Raw genomic sequence first — 18,380 nt, 5'->3', positions numbered from 1 at the left:
TAACTTACTACTACTACTAAACTAAGTACGGCGTTACGTTAGTAAATTTAATTTAAAGGTTTAACGTTTAAGTTATAAGTAAGTACGTAGTAAGTAGTCGTACGTCGCGTCTCTCTCTCTCTCTCTCTCTCTCTCTCTCTCTCTCTCTCTATATATATATATATATATATATATATCTTTCTCGAGAATCCATAAATGGCCAGCGGGCACGATCGGCATCGCGCTCCATGCTTCCTGCAAGACAGATCGATCATCACCATTATCGATGATTACTATGCGAATGCTATCGCCGACGTGATATAAGTCCCATTACGTAATAGCTAGACGTTTTGTCTTTATACATGATCTGAAGCTATGCAAGCTTCAGACCTGCAAGGGAAGTTATAAGAATATCCGCACAAGTTGCGGATATAATATTCTTTGCTTCAATTGTTAATAATGCAATAAAGTTAATGTCTATAACGGAATTTGAGATGATAAAAATTATGATTCATGTACTTGTTACAGGACATGATACTTATGTATGGTAATGAAATACTTGCAGCTCGTCGGCGAGTACACGTAGCGAGTCCCGCTAAGTATAATTAGATTCTATTATGATAAATTGCGAGTTAACGAAGAAAACAAAAGCGCGAAACTTTCGGAAACGTTTCACGGTAACGGACGTAATTAGAAATAGTCATGCCTCGTCATTCGAATTGAATATCAGTCCGTCGTATCGTTAAGCTTTCTTCGAATTTAGTATTAATTGGTAGCGATAACCAGCACTACCATTTATATGTATTTTAAACAATCCTCATGTTTTTTTAAATCCAAAAATTTATTTTTCAATTAGCTAATTAATGACACAACTGTTTAATAATTAATGGTTAATTTAATGGTTAATTCGACGTAAGCTCATATTTATTTTGTCACGATTTTAGAATAAAATAATCGCATGAAAGGAAAGACAAATCTTTAAAAGAATTCAAAAGAATTTCAAAGATCTTAAACTTAAAGTTACGTTCTCTCTTCAAAAAATTTTCAGTGCTTCCTATTTTAATTGCATAAAAATGTAAATCAGTTTCTTCTTTTTTAAATCCGTGTCATTGGATTTTTTTGCTTATGAAAAAGATTATACAACAAAAAAATGAGAAATATCGATTTTATTAATCTAAAAAGTTAAATTATTAAAAATATAAATATGTATTTAATTTCCATATGTTATATGATAAGTTACATAGAATTATATGTATAAGATAATGTAATGAAAAGCAACAAAAGAAAAATTTATTTATAAATTCGCTTTTCTTTCTTCTTTCATATAAAGGTTGACTATTCTCACCGAAAATTATACAGTTTGAGACAAGAATCGCTAATGACAAAAAGCATAATTTAAATCTCCAATTTGTTTCCTATTTGTGAACCACATTGGGATTTATCCCGGACAGTCACATTCAGTTTAACTGACTAAATGATCATCATCGCCGCCGATACGCCTAAATCCGCAAATTCGTCACGTCGCGTCAAACCCACTCGCTCCGACGAGGAAGCAAATAAACATGTAAACTTTGCCCGCACATAACGGAATAAACGTCGTTTTCCATGTTCAAGACCTAAGCGAACAAAATTCAAAATCGTTCGTCACATGCGTCACTCTTTTTACACTTCCGGCAGTGCACGTATTCACGTGCGATAGAAAGAAAAAGAGAAAGAGAACAGACAAAGCGATTACTTAGATTTACCTATTATATTTATCGTGCAATTCGTCTCGTGAGAGGCTTTAGGAAACATGAGATTTACAAAATCTCATCGAACAGATGAATCGCTTCTTTTTCCACTCGTCTTCCGCAAGATTCGATAACGGGAAATGCCTCCTGCTCGCTGTTCACGGTCGCGGCCAGTCTATCTCGTTAGTATCTGTAATAAGAAAATTCATGCATTTTCCATTAGTATCATTACAATCATTTTACAGCTTTGCACGCACACAGCAGTGCGTTGCTCTCATTCCCGCTCTTTGTGGATCGAGTAGGCCGATGGCGTTGTCTGTCATGAATAAGTTGAATATAAAGTTATCTCGACGTCGATAATTCAAATAAGATTCAATTGCGCTAACATGAAATGCTGACCCAATTTTGCTGCGCTCTCTATATAAGGCGCGCGAAGTTCTCCATCTTCAGAACGGAAGAATGCGTAGATTAAAAAAAATGTTGATAAATGGCTGCGCAGAAAAAGCAGCTTTGCAACTGTTGTAAAATTCTTTAATATGATTGATATATTGCTCTTAATTTCTTATTAGAACTAAATGCACAAATAATGTTAAAAAATTTTACAATCAAAAATCTTGTATGTGCAAAGGTGCTTTTTCTGAACATAGCCAATATAAAAAAAAAACGATAACCTCAGTACGTATATTTTCCGGATATTAATTTTGGAAAAAAAAAAGAATTTCTTTAATTATCCCTGGTAGAAATTTCATACATATTTTAAGCGGAACAATTACATTAACTTTGTTTATAATAACAGAAAAATTATCTAGGATCTCAATCAAAATATAACTCTTTGCCTGCAGTTATTACAAGACGTGTAAAATCTGAATCTATTTATTAAACAAAAACAGAACAAAACAATAGTACTTTAACTAATAATTATCTAAATACCAGATAATAACAGATATACAAAAAATTGTATGTTATTTTTACCAGAGAAACTGTCTCATTTGAATAAAACTATCAAGTTCTTGTTCATGTCGAGGTATTGTTACAACTAATGAGAATAATACTATAGACAGTAACTGAATGAATATCTAGAAAACACTTCTATCAGAGATATTTTGTCGGTAATATAATACTTTCATTCAACTTGAGGGAACATACGGCGCAAATTTCCGCTCGTTCAGAAGAGGGAGATGACAGCAAGTTCTTTTTTCCCGATTCTCGTACACAACCGACAGAGTAATTTCTCGAGATGTCTATATTTAACCGCCGTGTCTAATGATTGCGCACGCAAAGCTATTCCATTTCCACTCGGACGTCGCACTTTGATTACGTCGGTGCTGGGCATAATCGCATCTCCGTCAATCTCTCCGTGTGAAACTTAGCGGATCGACTTCCTCCGTAGAATCATAGCTATTTCGAACGGACTGCGAGTGATCCAATTCCACGTAAGTGGATGAGAACCATTCCCGTCGCCGCATTCTACGTCGTTGGTTAGCCGTGCAACAACGATCCGTTCCAGAAAGTCGTGTAGAGCGCTTTTGCGCTTTGCCCCCGACATTTACGATCCGCTACCGAAGCCGTTTCTTACAGGCGAATGATGTAATCAAATCAACATAATTTTCCCGTGCAATACAACTTGCCGTTTAAAGACCATTATACGTAACACGAATTGCAATAAGATGATCCTTTCCATGAACGTATGCAAGGATGACAGAGAAGAGCGCTTGTCTTTTCCTAAATTTTAGTAAAAAAAAAAAATTAATCAGTATTAAGTGAAAATGGACTGAGAAATGTTCAACATAAATGAGTAAAGAGGACCGTATTCGGTCAATGATCTTGATGTTTAATAATATTTTTATGTGAATTTTTATAATTTTAAGTTAAAGCAAACTGCGTGAACAATTAAATTACAAAAATTATTTTTACCATAAAGAATTAAAAATTAAAGTTATTCTCATTAACGAGCTAACGCGTGTTCATGCGTTATTCTCTAGCGTAACGCGTTTGTGTGCTGGAGAGATCCTCACTAGCTTTGATGTAAATATTTTAATGAGCTTTGTGTGAAAAAAAATTGTTTACTCCTCTTTGATTGAAATCCTGATCCTTCAAAGGATCACGCCCATGATCCTTTCGCTAATTAAAAATCTCGAAATTATTTATTCTTTCTCCAATTTTCTCCAATTTTGATTTATCATTATCGATTCACGTCGAAAAATGATGATGTACCATGAAACGTCGCAACTTATCTATCGCTTGGTAAAAAATGTTGTGTGTTTATCTCGCTTTGCACGACAGAATTTGATTTGAAAACAAATTAATTGTCATCGAAACTGCAGTACGCGATAACATAACTTTCCATGTCGACGAGAACATCATAACGGTTTAATTAAAATTTCTGATCGCATCTATGCTGTATTATAGCGCGTACCTCGCGTCGACCGCTCCACGCTTCGGAAGCCGACTTCCGTGAGTAAAAACGGCTGATTTACAAGTCCGCTGTTTTTTGCCTCGCCTGCAATCTCGTCCTTAACCACTAATTTGTTGCATCTTTTCTTTGCCCATAACGGAGCACGAGCAGATCGTTACCTCGGTTGTGAGACCGGTGATTCCGTTGATCGATGATTGATTTGGAGATCTTGTCGGATGACTTTCCAATTTCTATCTAAACATTTCACTCAATCTGACTACGTTTATTTCTACTGCCCTCTAATTATCAGAATAGATTGCTGTGTTACATTCACAGCAATTTTTCATAGACATAATACGTGTAAATATAGATGCAGTTCCATTAAGTTATCACTATATCAATTTGGAAAGAACAAAATAAATTGACCTGTCTATAGTTTGAAAAAAGCCATTTTTTTTCAAATTGCAGAAAGAAAACTGAAATTATTTTCTTTTCAGAAAGAAGCAAATATGAATCTTACGAACACACATAAATTTTTCCAATGAATTTTTCTATTCTTGGGCAAAAAACCGAGAAAATTGGAAAACAACGGAAAATTGAAAAAAAAAAGATTTTCTTCTGAAATTTTAAAATTATATCTTTCTCGATCTCTTTCTTTTTCTTTTTCAAATATCGAGTTAAAAAGAGATGCAATACAATACATAGCGTTGTCTAAGGCTGCAGTTTGATTTACGTTCACAACGCTCATTTCATCCATGCTGTTTATCAAAGTTAAACGTAGACAAATAATGCTACAAGTATGTGAATGTGTGTAATTAATTGTATGCGATTATGTAATTTAAAAATTTTTTGTAGATATATGGTCTTGTATGCGTCTTTCTGCGCTACTTACTCGTGTGATATTCTGTTACTGACAAGCAAAACTTAAAAGTTTTGTTTGTGTTCTTTTACCATTTCTGCAATAAGTCTATATTTCTTTTGTTTACCGATGTTGTATTTTGTTATATGGTGCATTGCAATAGAGAAAGATAAAGATAAAGATAAAGAATTGTGAACGTAAATCGGAATCCAATAGATAGGGAACGCGTAATCTACAATAATCTATACCTATTACGTCTATGGTTACATTCAATTGCTATTCGATTACTATCGCTACTTTCTCCAGCGCGAATTACTGCATCGGATTTTTGTTTTTTGTTATTTCCAGTTTCTCTCTCATTCATTAGCTGTCGAGTTTTGAACGAGCTACAAAAACGAACTCGCAGATGCATCGCGCCGATAACATGCATAAATTTACTCCCTTTCAACAATTAGCTTCTGCTCCATTCTTGATAAATGATTCGCGCGAATACAAACTACAGATACCAGAAATGCGCTTCCTCCTGCTGAATAATACAATTAGTTGCGACTAAAATTTCGCTAATTAGCTCTAATTACCTTCACGACACCTGATCTTAAGATCGTAGCTCGCCGATTTTTCGGCTTCGTTTCACCGAGAATGTGGATCACTCTTGCAGCTGCGTTCTTCCTCTTCTCTTATCGAGCTTATGCTCGGACGTCTGCCCGCGTTTAGATACGCGATAACACTATTTAAGGACAACTTCCAGCACGCGTCTCTGGGAGAAGAACGCACAAAATCAACGAGTCATTTGGCTCGCGGAATTTTATCGACAAGAACGTTTCACGGCATCGCGCGCGCTATCTTAATTAGCACGGAACCGAGCTTTTCGCGCGACCGCGCCGGATCTCCTTCGAATCTCCTTCGAAAGTGCGTAGAGTGCTCTCGTATTCGAGCAGCGTGTAGCTTCGTCGTGGTCTCTCCGAGGCGCAATTCCTTCTTACACGCTTTCCATTGATATTCCGAACGTAAAATAGTATTTTTCCGTGTAGTATCTTTAGATCAGAATTACATTAAAAAGAATGACGTATATATCCTACGTGACGCTTGTTCTCTTGGTATCTTTTTCTTATTTTTTTACTGTTATTATTTTTTAATTGCTCTCCTTTTTAAAAATTTCTTTTTTTATGGACTTTATTATAATTTCTTTTTATTACTGATTTATAACATTTAGATAATTTAACATGTATATAATTGTGTATGTAATATACATATACATATATAACATGTATATAATTTAATATATTTCTCTGATATATTTGATCAGACTTAACCCATTCAGAAAATATCGTTTGAAACTTCCAATGTACCCGATGTATTTTTAAAATGTCTTCAGTTTATTTTTATTTTTTTTTATTCCTTGCACTTATCCGCTCAACTCCCTCTTTTCACTTTATCCTTCGACCTCTTTGGCGGGCTTATCTTCTCGCTGCACTTCTTCGTCGCACAGCTCGCGTGCGTGCACCACTCGCGGAGAGACCGTCTGCGGCCGCGACCGCACCATGTGCCCCCGTGCCGTGAGAAGCACTGAATGGGTTCGCCAGACACGAAACATAATCGTGTCTATGGCAGGCAGATAGGCAGCTGTAGGTACACTATAGCTCTTTTCCTTTCCATTCCATTCCGCGGCGGCGACAGCGGTGGGGTACCGCATCGGTACCATGCCCCCACTGTGCATGCGGACACGTACGTACGCGGCCAACACCCACGTGACACTCGATGTACGTGGGTTGCCTCCGCCAACGTTTATGAGAGAAAGAGAGAAAGGGGGAAAGAAGGAAAAAAGAGACGAAAATTCGAGCAAATTCATTCGGTTGTTAATATAAAAATAAATGTGAGAATGATAAAGAAGGATCAAGAGGAGCAATACTAATTGCGAAAAGTTCTGATTATATTAGGTTCTGATTATATTAGATTCTGATTATATTAAGTAATGGATGAGCAAGAGAAAGAGAGGAATCTTCCCGACACGTCCTTCAGAGAGATAAGTCTGTTATATGCGTTGAGAGTCTCGATGATCACCTATTTTGGCAAAAACGTGTTACAGCAATTAAACGTTTTTATGACAGATTGTTTTGCAATAGTACTTGGTTTACAACATACAATAGAGCGGCAATTTTTTGCGTTTGACAGCGTGTAAACGGCGTGTTGAATGATCATCATGTTATTCGTGACAAATGAAGAGTAATAAAACAAGAAAAATAAACATAGATATTAATTGATTAGAAAATAATTACTTAGCGTAATATGATCTGAACGAAGAATTAAGCTTGTTTTCTTTCGTAATATAATTTCTAAATCAGGAAAAATAGAGAATGTAGATATATAAAGAATCATTAATTGTATTAAACTTTTAATTACATTAATGATATATACACATGTATTAATAATCTGCACTTATATTTAATCTGCAAATTAATAACAATACTAGTTTAATGTTACTAATTTAATGTTAGTAATAGTATGCTATCAAATATTTTAGAATTAATGATAGAATAATACCTTCATTATTTTCTATATAAATATAAAAATTAATTATTGTTTTCCTGTCGTATAATAACACATATTATATCAATTATTTATGACCTACTAACTGAATCGTTTAGCTCGTAATGAGAAAAGAAAAATTAATATGCTTATGGAGCAGTTTATCTACAAAACTTATCTACAAAGACTAATCAAGTTATCTCAGATGTTCTTTTAAATCTAATAACAGAACAAACCGTTAGTTAATTCCCGATTACGATCTTAGTATATCGAGGACGACGACCCACGTTCTTATTGGAATCATGATTTTTATTCATGATTATCGTTGCTTCCTCTAAAACTCATTCGACGTATTGCATGAGGACAAATGATCCAGCACGTAGCTAACACCTTCCTACGCTTTTAGACAAATTAATGAGCTTCGCAGTAGCTGAAGAGGTCTCAGTGAATTTACTTGAAGGAGCTACCAAGCTTCTCATTTCGTCGGAGGCAAATTATCATCTTCGTTAAAGCAGTAACGTTGTTGTAATAATTAGTACTAGGCTGCCTTAGAAATTGAATTGGTTATTCTTCGAAATTATTTAGTGTGTAACGAATATTTGTAATTAAGTAAAAGAGATAGTTGATTCTTATATAATATTCGGAGAAATATTAAAATGTTAGATAAAATATATTAATACAATGTTCTTATTTCATTACATTTCTATTTATTATAACGAAAATATTTAATGTAAATAATCTATACACATCTATAAATATAATTTTTAATAGATACATAAATATGTCTATTTATATATTATGTAATATATTTAAATCTACTTTATTTCTTCCTTTTTATATGTAAAAATCTTATAATCTAAATAAAAAAAATTATTTTGTTCTATTTATGTAACGCAAAAAAATCATTTACAATAAACGATACCGAAACTCAAAGATATTGTGCGATTTTACGACTTTATTTCTTGGACGAGACCCCACTCGTTGTCATCATCATCATCATCATTATCATCATCATTATTGTTACCTCCATAACAATCGTTGTCATCAAACATTATTGTTTCTTCGCAGTTATTGTTATTGTTATAATTGATTGCAGAAATATTCTTTCTCTCTTTTCTTCTTTTATTATTGGCGATGACGTTCTGGACAAGTTTAGAGATGACACATGACAACGCGTCAATACTGGTTACCACTTGCGACAAGAAAGGAGCCAGTCAAAGAATCTTGTTTTCTTTCTGGAACAGACCGGCAGACATCGATCCTCGCAAACAATAATAGACAATCGTGTCTTTGGAATGTATTTCGAGGCCGTTCGACCGAAGGTGCATCATCAAGTCTCGTAGTGCAGTCGCGTCAAGTCCTTCTTTTTTTTATCAAAGTGGAAATGTAGCAAATGTAACAAATGGCAAAGTTTATCTTCTACATTTTTTTCTGCTCTAAAAGACGAATTAGAAATTTAATTGATAAATAAAAAGAATGGATTAGAAATATTTGAATGGGCAGAAAGCAAATTAGCGAGTTTAGTTGAGTAACTAGAATATTAGTAAAGTGGTGTCGAAAAATTATTAAAATTACCAATATTTCAGAATGTACTTTTCTTTGTCATGTTCCGTAGCTACTATGTATATGGTTCTTTCGATCAAGGCCATTACGGTTGCACGCTTACATTGCTCGAAGCATTTGAGAAGAAAAAAATTCTTTGTATTATACTCGTTTTTACCAATGTAGTTACTGTTAATCTCAGTTCAATTTATTCTTTATCTTTTTTAATTCTTATAGCTAGAAAAAGATAATTCTTATAACTAGAAAAGATGAAGAGTTAAACTAAGATTAAAATTAAACTACAGTAAAAACAGGCATTGGTATGGAACTTTGTTCTGTATTTCAACATTAAAAGAAGATACAAATGGTTTACTTTGCCACATAATTACTATTTAACGGGGTCGGTAAGAAGAAGAAGCTATTTTGCTGTCACGCTATAGCCATTGCGTGCTATTTGCGATTAATTTATCACTGATTGATACCTACGAAGACACGTTCATTTCCGTAATTGATAATCAACGTCGTTGCTAACTTCGATGCAACGGTAAAGACGATTCACATTGTACATGTATATATACCGAAGCAATACATATATGGGATAGCTCTTGGGATTGATGCGTGCGTGCAAGTTTTTTCTAATAAGGCAAAGGTCACTTCCGGTCAAACAGAAAGCGGAAATGTAAGCGCGTGCTCATTCGCATCCGTTGCGCCCGTCGGCGAAGTTATGCTACCTGAGTGCATATAGAATCGACTACTGCAAGAAATTGCAAGCTGCGGATGAACTTCCGCTTGCAGGTAATGTTGACAGTGTGAATATTCAATTTTTATTACATTTCTATTATATTAAAATCAACGAATTAAATATAATAGATGAAACAATAATTTTTATGTAGATATAAATTATTACAAAACTGTGAGTAACGGTAATTCATAAATATTAATAATCAAAAATTTTATTTATAATTAATAAAATATTATTATAAACTATAATATAATTAAATATTATTATATAACAAGAGTGTTACATGTAACACTCAAATAATTGTATTAATAACTTTAAAAAAGATTTTTAGAAGAATAGAATATAGTTATAAAAAAACAATAATTATCATAAACAAATTTTGCACACAATAAATTTATGTATAATAAAAAGGTTATTTTGTTTCTTAGTGATTGAAATATATCTGAATCTTATGCATAAAAATTATGAAAGAATATAATTTTAATATTAGACAATCAATGAAAAATGTAGTAACAAATAAAAATCCGAAAAAAAAAGTTATATATAGACATATTTTATATACAATACATATAATTGTATATAACATGTAAAATATGTTAATTTTTTTATATAATTTTACATATAATTTATATTATAATTATGTATATTTATATATAAAACATTTTTCCCGAAAAGCCGATATCATATTTCTTTTTAATGTATATATTCTATCTGTTCATTCTTTGCAATGTTCTCGCAACGTTTACTATATTTTTCTAGATTTTTATTTAGATATATATTTTTATTAAATCAATGAAGATTTACATAAATCAAGTATCATTCAAGTTCGTGTGCAAGTGAGCTAGATAAATTAGATTAAAAACTGATATGATTAAAAACTAATATTAAAAACTAATATTTTTATATGCGGTTCTGATTCGTTCTGTTATATCTTCCGGTATCGTTGAAATGTCATTGTAAACTTGTCATTGTAAACTATGTATTTTTTTTACATCAATTAAAATTTAAATTATCTAAAAATATCTCGTAAACTATTAGTGTTTTGATATTTCTAATACTTAAATTTTCTTAATACTTTTTAATGTAGAATAATTAAAGGAATCATATTGTGTAAAAAAATTATACAATTATATTTAAAAAATGGAGATAATCTTCATAGCTTTTTCACGCCTCCACCTAGAAGAAAGACCACATGACCAAAATATGTTCCTCTTGAAACCGTTCCAATCTTTCATTTAAAACATTTTTTCATGAAAACCAAGGGAAATATTTCAGATGCTCAAGTTAGGTGGAGTATTTCGTACAGATGAATAATATTCCTAGACAAATAATAAAAAATTCGATATTGAATCGATTAAATTAATTCGGCGTGATTTTAATTTACTCAATATGAATTTTGCTTGATTATATAATTCACATGATCAACAGTTATTTTATTATGATACATTTAAAAATTCATTTATTTAAAAAAATTGTTACTTACAAGGTAAAGAAACAAGTTGTAATTAAATATTCTTAATTATGAACAAGAATTATTTTTTTACTGCAATCAAGAAATCAGTAATGAAATCTAAGAAGTATAGTGGATAACGTTCTATCTGATAATGTTCTAAAAAAGTTTTTAGACTTTTGGTGATTAATTTCTGTTTGTCAACTTCGAATTGATCCTCCTTAAGAATCAATATTATTATTCCATGCGATTGCACATTTCTTTCACTCATATTTTCCATTCTGACACTACTAATATATTCGCTGAAATAAATATTATGGAAACAATCGACACTACTTACTTTCATTCGTATATGTTTCACTCAACACATGGAATCGCTAGTGATCTTCTGCTACCATAGAATGCTGCTTAATATGATTGATTCTTGATCTTATTCTTCACAGGATTAAATGTAGAAACCATATTCATAATAAAGAACCATTATTCATTGAGCTATTTTTTTTGAGAGCTTTTCAGCAAGAGACACAAATTGACACAAGAATCATTCTGTCTTTGTTCGATAATCAATAAGAAACAAAATGGCTTTTGTGTCGATTTGTGCCTCTGCTGAAAAGCTTTCTTTGAACACAGCTTATGATATGTGCTAACTGAGAGTCACTAAAGTTCCTTATTGACAATACATCTCATTGGTTAATGGATTTAATTCCTGGATTCAGTTAACATTCAATCAAATAACATGCATACAACGAGTACTCATTTCTAACTAATCAAAAATCTATGTTGACGCAATTATTTTTATTTATTAACAATACATTTATTAACAATAATTAATGATAATTATGTGCTATAAATTACCAAGCTTGGTCAATAAAAAGTCTATAGCCAAAAATTGATAAGAAAATACATTGTAGGGTAAATGTCCCAATTACTGTGTCTGTCCCTATTAGTGTGCTTTTGTATATTGATAAGTCATATATATCATAAAGGAAACTAGTACGAATAAATAAGAAAAAATATTTTTTCTTGTTAAGTTAAATTATTAATGCATACGATACCGAAGATAATATTTTATTTTTTGAATATTAAAGTATTTTAAATATTTTTCAAAAGATATGAAAAATTTATGTGAATCCAGTAACATGTATCGCAAGATTTTAAGCTTATCCCTATTAATGTGCCCTGTATTGAAGCTGAGAACATTCTGTTATGAGTGTACATTGAAATAAATATAATTGAAATATTATATTGAAATATTATAAATAAATATAATTGATTTATGTAATATTAACTTAAATAATTAGCTTAAATTTATTACCTCTTTTAGTAACTATATATTAAAATGAGTCAAATATGGATAGATACAAATTGGGAACACATTAATAAGGGCATCGCCCTTATCGCTTGGAAGATTCACTAATAGAGACAAAAACGTATGTTTTTTATTTTTGTCAAAAACATTATAAAGTATTAACATTTTTAGATTAAAGAAATTATATTATAGAAAAAGAAATAGTTGAAAGCCCGATATTGATTGCAAGCAGATAAAATTAAAGTTACAGTATTTAATAATTAATTCAGCAATAAACAAGTTGGTTAAAAGACATTAATAGGAACAGTTACCCTAGTTATGGATATTACCGATCGACATCGATTTGTCTCGGTAAAACGCATATTCCCTTTGATTTTTGTCAATCTTCGGTTGGCAGCAGTCATAAAAATATTAATAAATATTAGATATTAAATAATAGATAAGAAAATTTAATTGCCCAGTATCAAAAAATGGCTAAAATTCTTTAAAAAATACATTTCAAAAAGAAAGATGAGAGTTGGAATATGCGTCTAAAAAATCTTCAGAATTATCAGAAAAACATATTGGATGAGAGGAAAGTAAGGAACTGGGTATAATAACAAAAATAAGGAATAATAAGGAATAATAAAATTTCAATCTATCAGAAATCGTGTATTCTAATGTATCCAATTTCTGATAGGTTAATTCATTCTTTCATTTATTCTTTATTCTTAATTCCTTATTCCTTCTATTATGCAAGGTTTTAATGGCAAAGATCCTTGTTACAGGAAATTACGTATAGCCAAGAGATTGCAGATAGGTACAGAAGGCAAGTATAATTGATATTTTAAAATCAAATGTATATTTTTTGGTCATCGTGAAAAGCGAATTTAGTGCATATCAAACGGAGTAATAATTCTTATTTTTAGAATATTTCCAACAACCTCCAGCTAATAATAATAATAAATATGCAATCCGAATAATTTTGGCGATTTTTCGGTACATCAAGAAACGGAAAATCCATTTTTTAATCATGTAATATGTCTTTATAATCTTTTGAGTATATCTATCATTATAAAATTCTTATTATTTAATTATAATCTAATATAAAAATATTATTAATTCAATTATAATTATTATGTTATTAATTATATTTGTGTAAGCGAGATATAAGCACGCAATCCGTGCATTTTGCGAAAAAGTAAAATAATAGTAAATTAAAATTACCTGTATAGAAAATTTGTTCTTTCCAAAATATAAATATAACTTAATATTTTGTTAAATAAATTGATAAATATAGATATTATTGCAAGTATTGTTTTACAGAATAAATTTCTACAGCATTTATAATTATTTTTTATATGTACTATGACTAATAGTTAATCGATTTGTTATAAAATTCTTTAAGTCTTAGTTCTTCTCGTATTCCTTCCGCAATTTATTTCTCACGTTAAGATTGTAAGTGAATTTTGTAATGGATTCATTATTCTTAGAGTTTGGAGTTTTAAATGAATAATACACTTTCTCGATTAGCAAGACAAATAATGAAAGGACTGTACTGCCTACTACAATTGTTAAAATCGGTGTTACATCGGTTATATCGACCGTAAAATTACCAATACTACCCTTTATTGGAATTTTTGAAGGATTCTTATTTTGTAACTTATTTATAACGCCATTAAGTTGAAATCGCCTCAAGCTGAAAATTAAAAAAATATTTAAAATATTTATTTTTTAAAAGATAAAGCTATAAATAAATATGTATACTTAAGACTTACTGATAATTTATAAAGCCAGTGTAAGGACTTCCTTTCTTTAAAGTTATCGCATTATTATCGATTCGTCCGGTATTAATATATACCAGCTCACATTGTATATAAATGCTCATATAGTTTTTGAATACTTCCGTCGTATAAAACGCCAAGTCCATCCGCTCGCAAATCTATGTTAAAATTTGACATGAATCAACTTAAAAATTTAACACTGTTAATGTCATTAATGAAGTATTGCTAACTTTCTTGAATCCTTCAATCAAATTAAATGGTAAATATTCCTTATCTTCCCGCGATTCGTACATTTTTAATAATAAGGGATCCTTGGTATACTGCAAAATTTAAAAAATTATAATTTGAATAAAAATATATTGCGTTTTTCTTTCATTTATAATACTTAATTAGAATGCCTTTTATAACTTTTGTCCATAATCCATTATGAGGACATAAAAAAATTAAGAATAATATATTCTCTAATATATTAAGAAATAAAATTAGGAAAGTATCCTACTATAACAGATGTTATTTTTGCATTTTTCTTTTTTTTAATCTTTTATGAAGATTAAATATCTGGTTCGTTCTATACATTTATTAATATTTAAACAATATGTAGGAAAAAAGATAACATCATTGTTGATTTGTGTAAATAAACAAAATGAAAATTATCACCAATGAATCGCTTTGAAATAATCGATGAAAAAAAATCTTTACGCTTGGCTTCCATTAGGCCGATTATGCTCGATCGAAACAAAAAATTGGAAAAGATTCTTAATTAATATGCTTTTGACTGTAGATCAGAATGAAAGAAAAATATTGAAAATTTAAAAAAATGTCATTTTGAAAATTAAATTTCGCAAACTTTTTGCATCTTTAAAGTATTGTCAAAAAAAAACAATATTTTAACGTAATTGTGATTAGAGACGCATATGCTGAAGATGTATACACGAGTTGAGCTCACTTGATCAAGTCGATCTTGAGATATCATGGAAATTTAAAAAATATAATTTCGAGAAAAACACTTTTAAAGTTTTTACAAGCAGTTTACAAGCAGGGAAAATTTTAATTATTATTAATCAGCATACAGGAGGAGACCATAGAGGGGACTCTCCTCTTACTCGAACATAGCTTGCTAAACAGTTATTTCCTCTCGGCAATCGGATTTTTGCTTGTTTAGCGAACTCGTTTGAGCTCTGAACGACTGATACAAATAATGTTTCGCAAGGATGTATATTTCATACATTTTCAATATTAAGGAGTCCTTGATATATTGCAAAATTTAAAAAATTGTAATTTGAATAAAAATATATAGCATTTTTCCACTTTCTGATCAATAGTTGCTCTCATAACACTCATTATTTTTAAGAATAACAAAAAGCCTTCATTAAATATTATTATTGCCAAGAAAGTGGCGATTTCTATAATTTTTGATCTTGAATGAACGTGTTTTGGAGCAAAAGTCCAAATTAATAATAAAATTATAAATTATAAATATTATTTTGCGTTTTTGTAAACATCTTTCTACTAAAGAATCTGATAAATCCTCATAAACAAGTTTTAATATCTTTAGCACTTTACTATTAAGAGATAATTAGTCATGAGTAAAACTTTTAAATGACTTCGGCTTTACGCCATCAATTGTTGCATCAATTGTTTTCACTTGAATACTATTCATACAATATTCGTGCGGCTTTACGGCTTATTTTTCGTATAATTTTTGTGGTATTTCTTTTCTCATTTCTTTAATGGGTGATCTACAATGAGCAGTCGGAGTAGTGAAATAGGCGTAGAAATCGATCAATTATAGTTGATTATCCTCCTCATATTCCATTGATGAATTATGATTAGTTAAGCTATAATTAGTTAATTTCTACACCTATTCCTTAACTGCTCCTGCCCATTGTAGATCATGCATAAGAGAGTCAGAATGTCTTTGAATAGCTGAACCACAATATTTTGTGAGTTCACCAATAGATGGCATCTTTGCCGTCAATATCTTTAGCCGTGTTCCGATAGATACTGAAAATCAGTACTGAAAATCTACTAGTATATGTAATGTAAACTATATATATAGATTTTTATTTTAGATATTTTAGATATTTATAGATATTTATTTGGCAATGCATATCAGAATATGGCCTTTGTTGTTCTTTTTCGCATTTCGAAGTCTTGTACTCATTCTTCTTTTTTCGACATAATCGATGCATTCTTTTTATTCATAGTAACTTCTTTATTCATATAGATTAATATCTAAAATATCCTTAAAGGTTTTATTATACCCTTTATCTCCAATATACGTGATATATCGAACGAATTCTATATTTTTCCTCAGATCTTAAAAACATCTCTGATAATCAACCTTCATTTCACTCGCACTGCCGTTTATAGAGCAGTTTTCTTTTTGTGAATTTCATATCAATTAATGTTCTCGTTCTTCTTATTCCATCAATTATATGCTCGACAAAAGCTACTTTTTACAATATCGACTTTCTTCGAATATTTTTCTATAAGAGTAGAGACACCAAATAAAAAAGAAAATTATCTTTTTTCTATGTTGCGTCACCCGAAGTCAAGCTGATTGCAATATTTCCGGCTTCTTCATTCATTTGCTTTTCTTCTGCTTTTTTAAAAATACAATTGTAAACTTCACATATATATTTTCAAGGCAGTCATAATACATTTTATAAGCTATTTTTTAACCAATATCCATTAAACTGCAAAATAAATTCAGACTTTCTCTGTCAACATTCAAAAGCCACATAACGAATACAATTCGACGTAATTTACGTTAATTTCGTATACACTTTTAATATAAGAAAATGAAGGGGAGATTAACATTTCATTGCAATATTGCATTGCATGGAAATTTTAAAACCCAAACCATGATTAGTGGTTTAAGAAAACTTTATATTACTTTTGCAATTTTTACAAATAATATGCGATGAAATTGTCAAAAAAACGGTGAAAAAATTTTCAATGCAATAGCCGAATTCTTTTAAAACAGTAGTAAAAGTCGATGTCTTCGAAATTTTTTGCCGACAAATTCCGTGCTCATTTCAACGATGTTGTTATCTCGAAATTTTCGTTTCTTCTGATGATCCGTATGAACAAGCATTGTTTTTGTCCCTTTTTTACTCATTTTAGCAAGTAAATTATTTTACATAATTGAAAATAAGTGAGTCAATTGCGTGTTAACGTTCGCCTTACTTAATGTTCGAAGCCATTACTAAACTAAAATTGAAATCACATGATGCTCGATTTCTTGAATGATAAGTATGTATACAACAACGCATGCATATAACATGCATGCTGCTATGCTTGTTTGATGCATATAGTCTGACGTTTGATAAATAACTGTGAAATTAGCAATTATTTCTTTTGATTGGTGCATGCAAATAAGCTATGAAGTAATCCATAATAAATATAAAAATTATATATATGCAGCGCTCAAAATTATATATGTATGAACGAATTCTAGCATACATTAGAGCAGGCATGGTTGTATGCATGCTATCATTCAAGAAATCGAGCATCGTGTGATTTCATGTTAAAAATCGAAAAAGCAGATGTTTTTTCTCAAGATTATAATCGATTCTTTATATTTTTTTAAAAAACCCCCTTAAGCTCTTTAATATGTAAAATTATCAAATTTTCAAAAAATTAATGAATTATTAGACTCATTTATGTTATGTTTAAAATTTTTTTTTGCTACAATCGCGAAATTGTTTTTATTCGCGAGCGCTTTAACAAAAAATTATAATTAGGTATATTATTATTAAGTAAAGTAATTTTTAAGCTGTAAGTAAGAATGGACTTACACGAGGAATGTCATATTCAGCGCTGTTTTGTAGAACAAGTAATTTGTAAGTGCCGTCCTCAACGTATCCCTCCAAAGTTGAAAAAGGCAGTGTAGCCGTATTAAGTGCCAAATAACTGATCAATGAGGCGAAATAGATGGATAGAATTATTACCGACGAGACGTAAATCGAAAAAAAGCCAGCCTCATCGATGACTTTATGGGAAATTCTACGATTGCGTATATATATATATATATATATATATATATATATATATATATATATATATATATATACTATATA

At 30.6% G+C, this 18,380-nt stretch overlaps 1 protein-coding gene across 1 annotated transcript in view; it reads right to left on the bottom strand.

Annotated features, from left to right (window-relative positions):
* Positions 1-13,921: 13,921 nt before the first annotated feature.
* Positions 13,922-18,380, bottom strand: part of LOC105626592 (probable glutamate receptor) — a 9,482-nt gene continuing 5,023 nt past the window's right edge. The window contains 5 exon segments of the mRNA XM_012207886.1: positions 13,922-14,210; positions 14,290-14,453; positions 14,526-14,615; positions 18,099-18,280; positions 18,283-18,306. Of these exon segments, the coding sequence (XP_012063276.1) occupies positions 13,922-14,210; positions 14,290-14,453; positions 14,526-14,615; positions 18,099-18,280; positions 18,283-18,306 (749 nt within the window).

The sequence above is a fragment of the Atta cephalotes genome (genome assembly GCF_000143395.1).
Source record: "Atta cephalotes unplaced genomic scaffold scaffold00005, whole genome shotgun sequence".
In the NCBI taxonomy this organism is placed as follows: Eukaryota; Metazoa; Arthropoda; class Insecta; order Hymenoptera; family Formicidae; genus Atta; species Atta cephalotes.
Note: the sequence above shows the minus strand (reverse complement) of the source record. Positions and strands in the feature narration are given on the sequence as shown.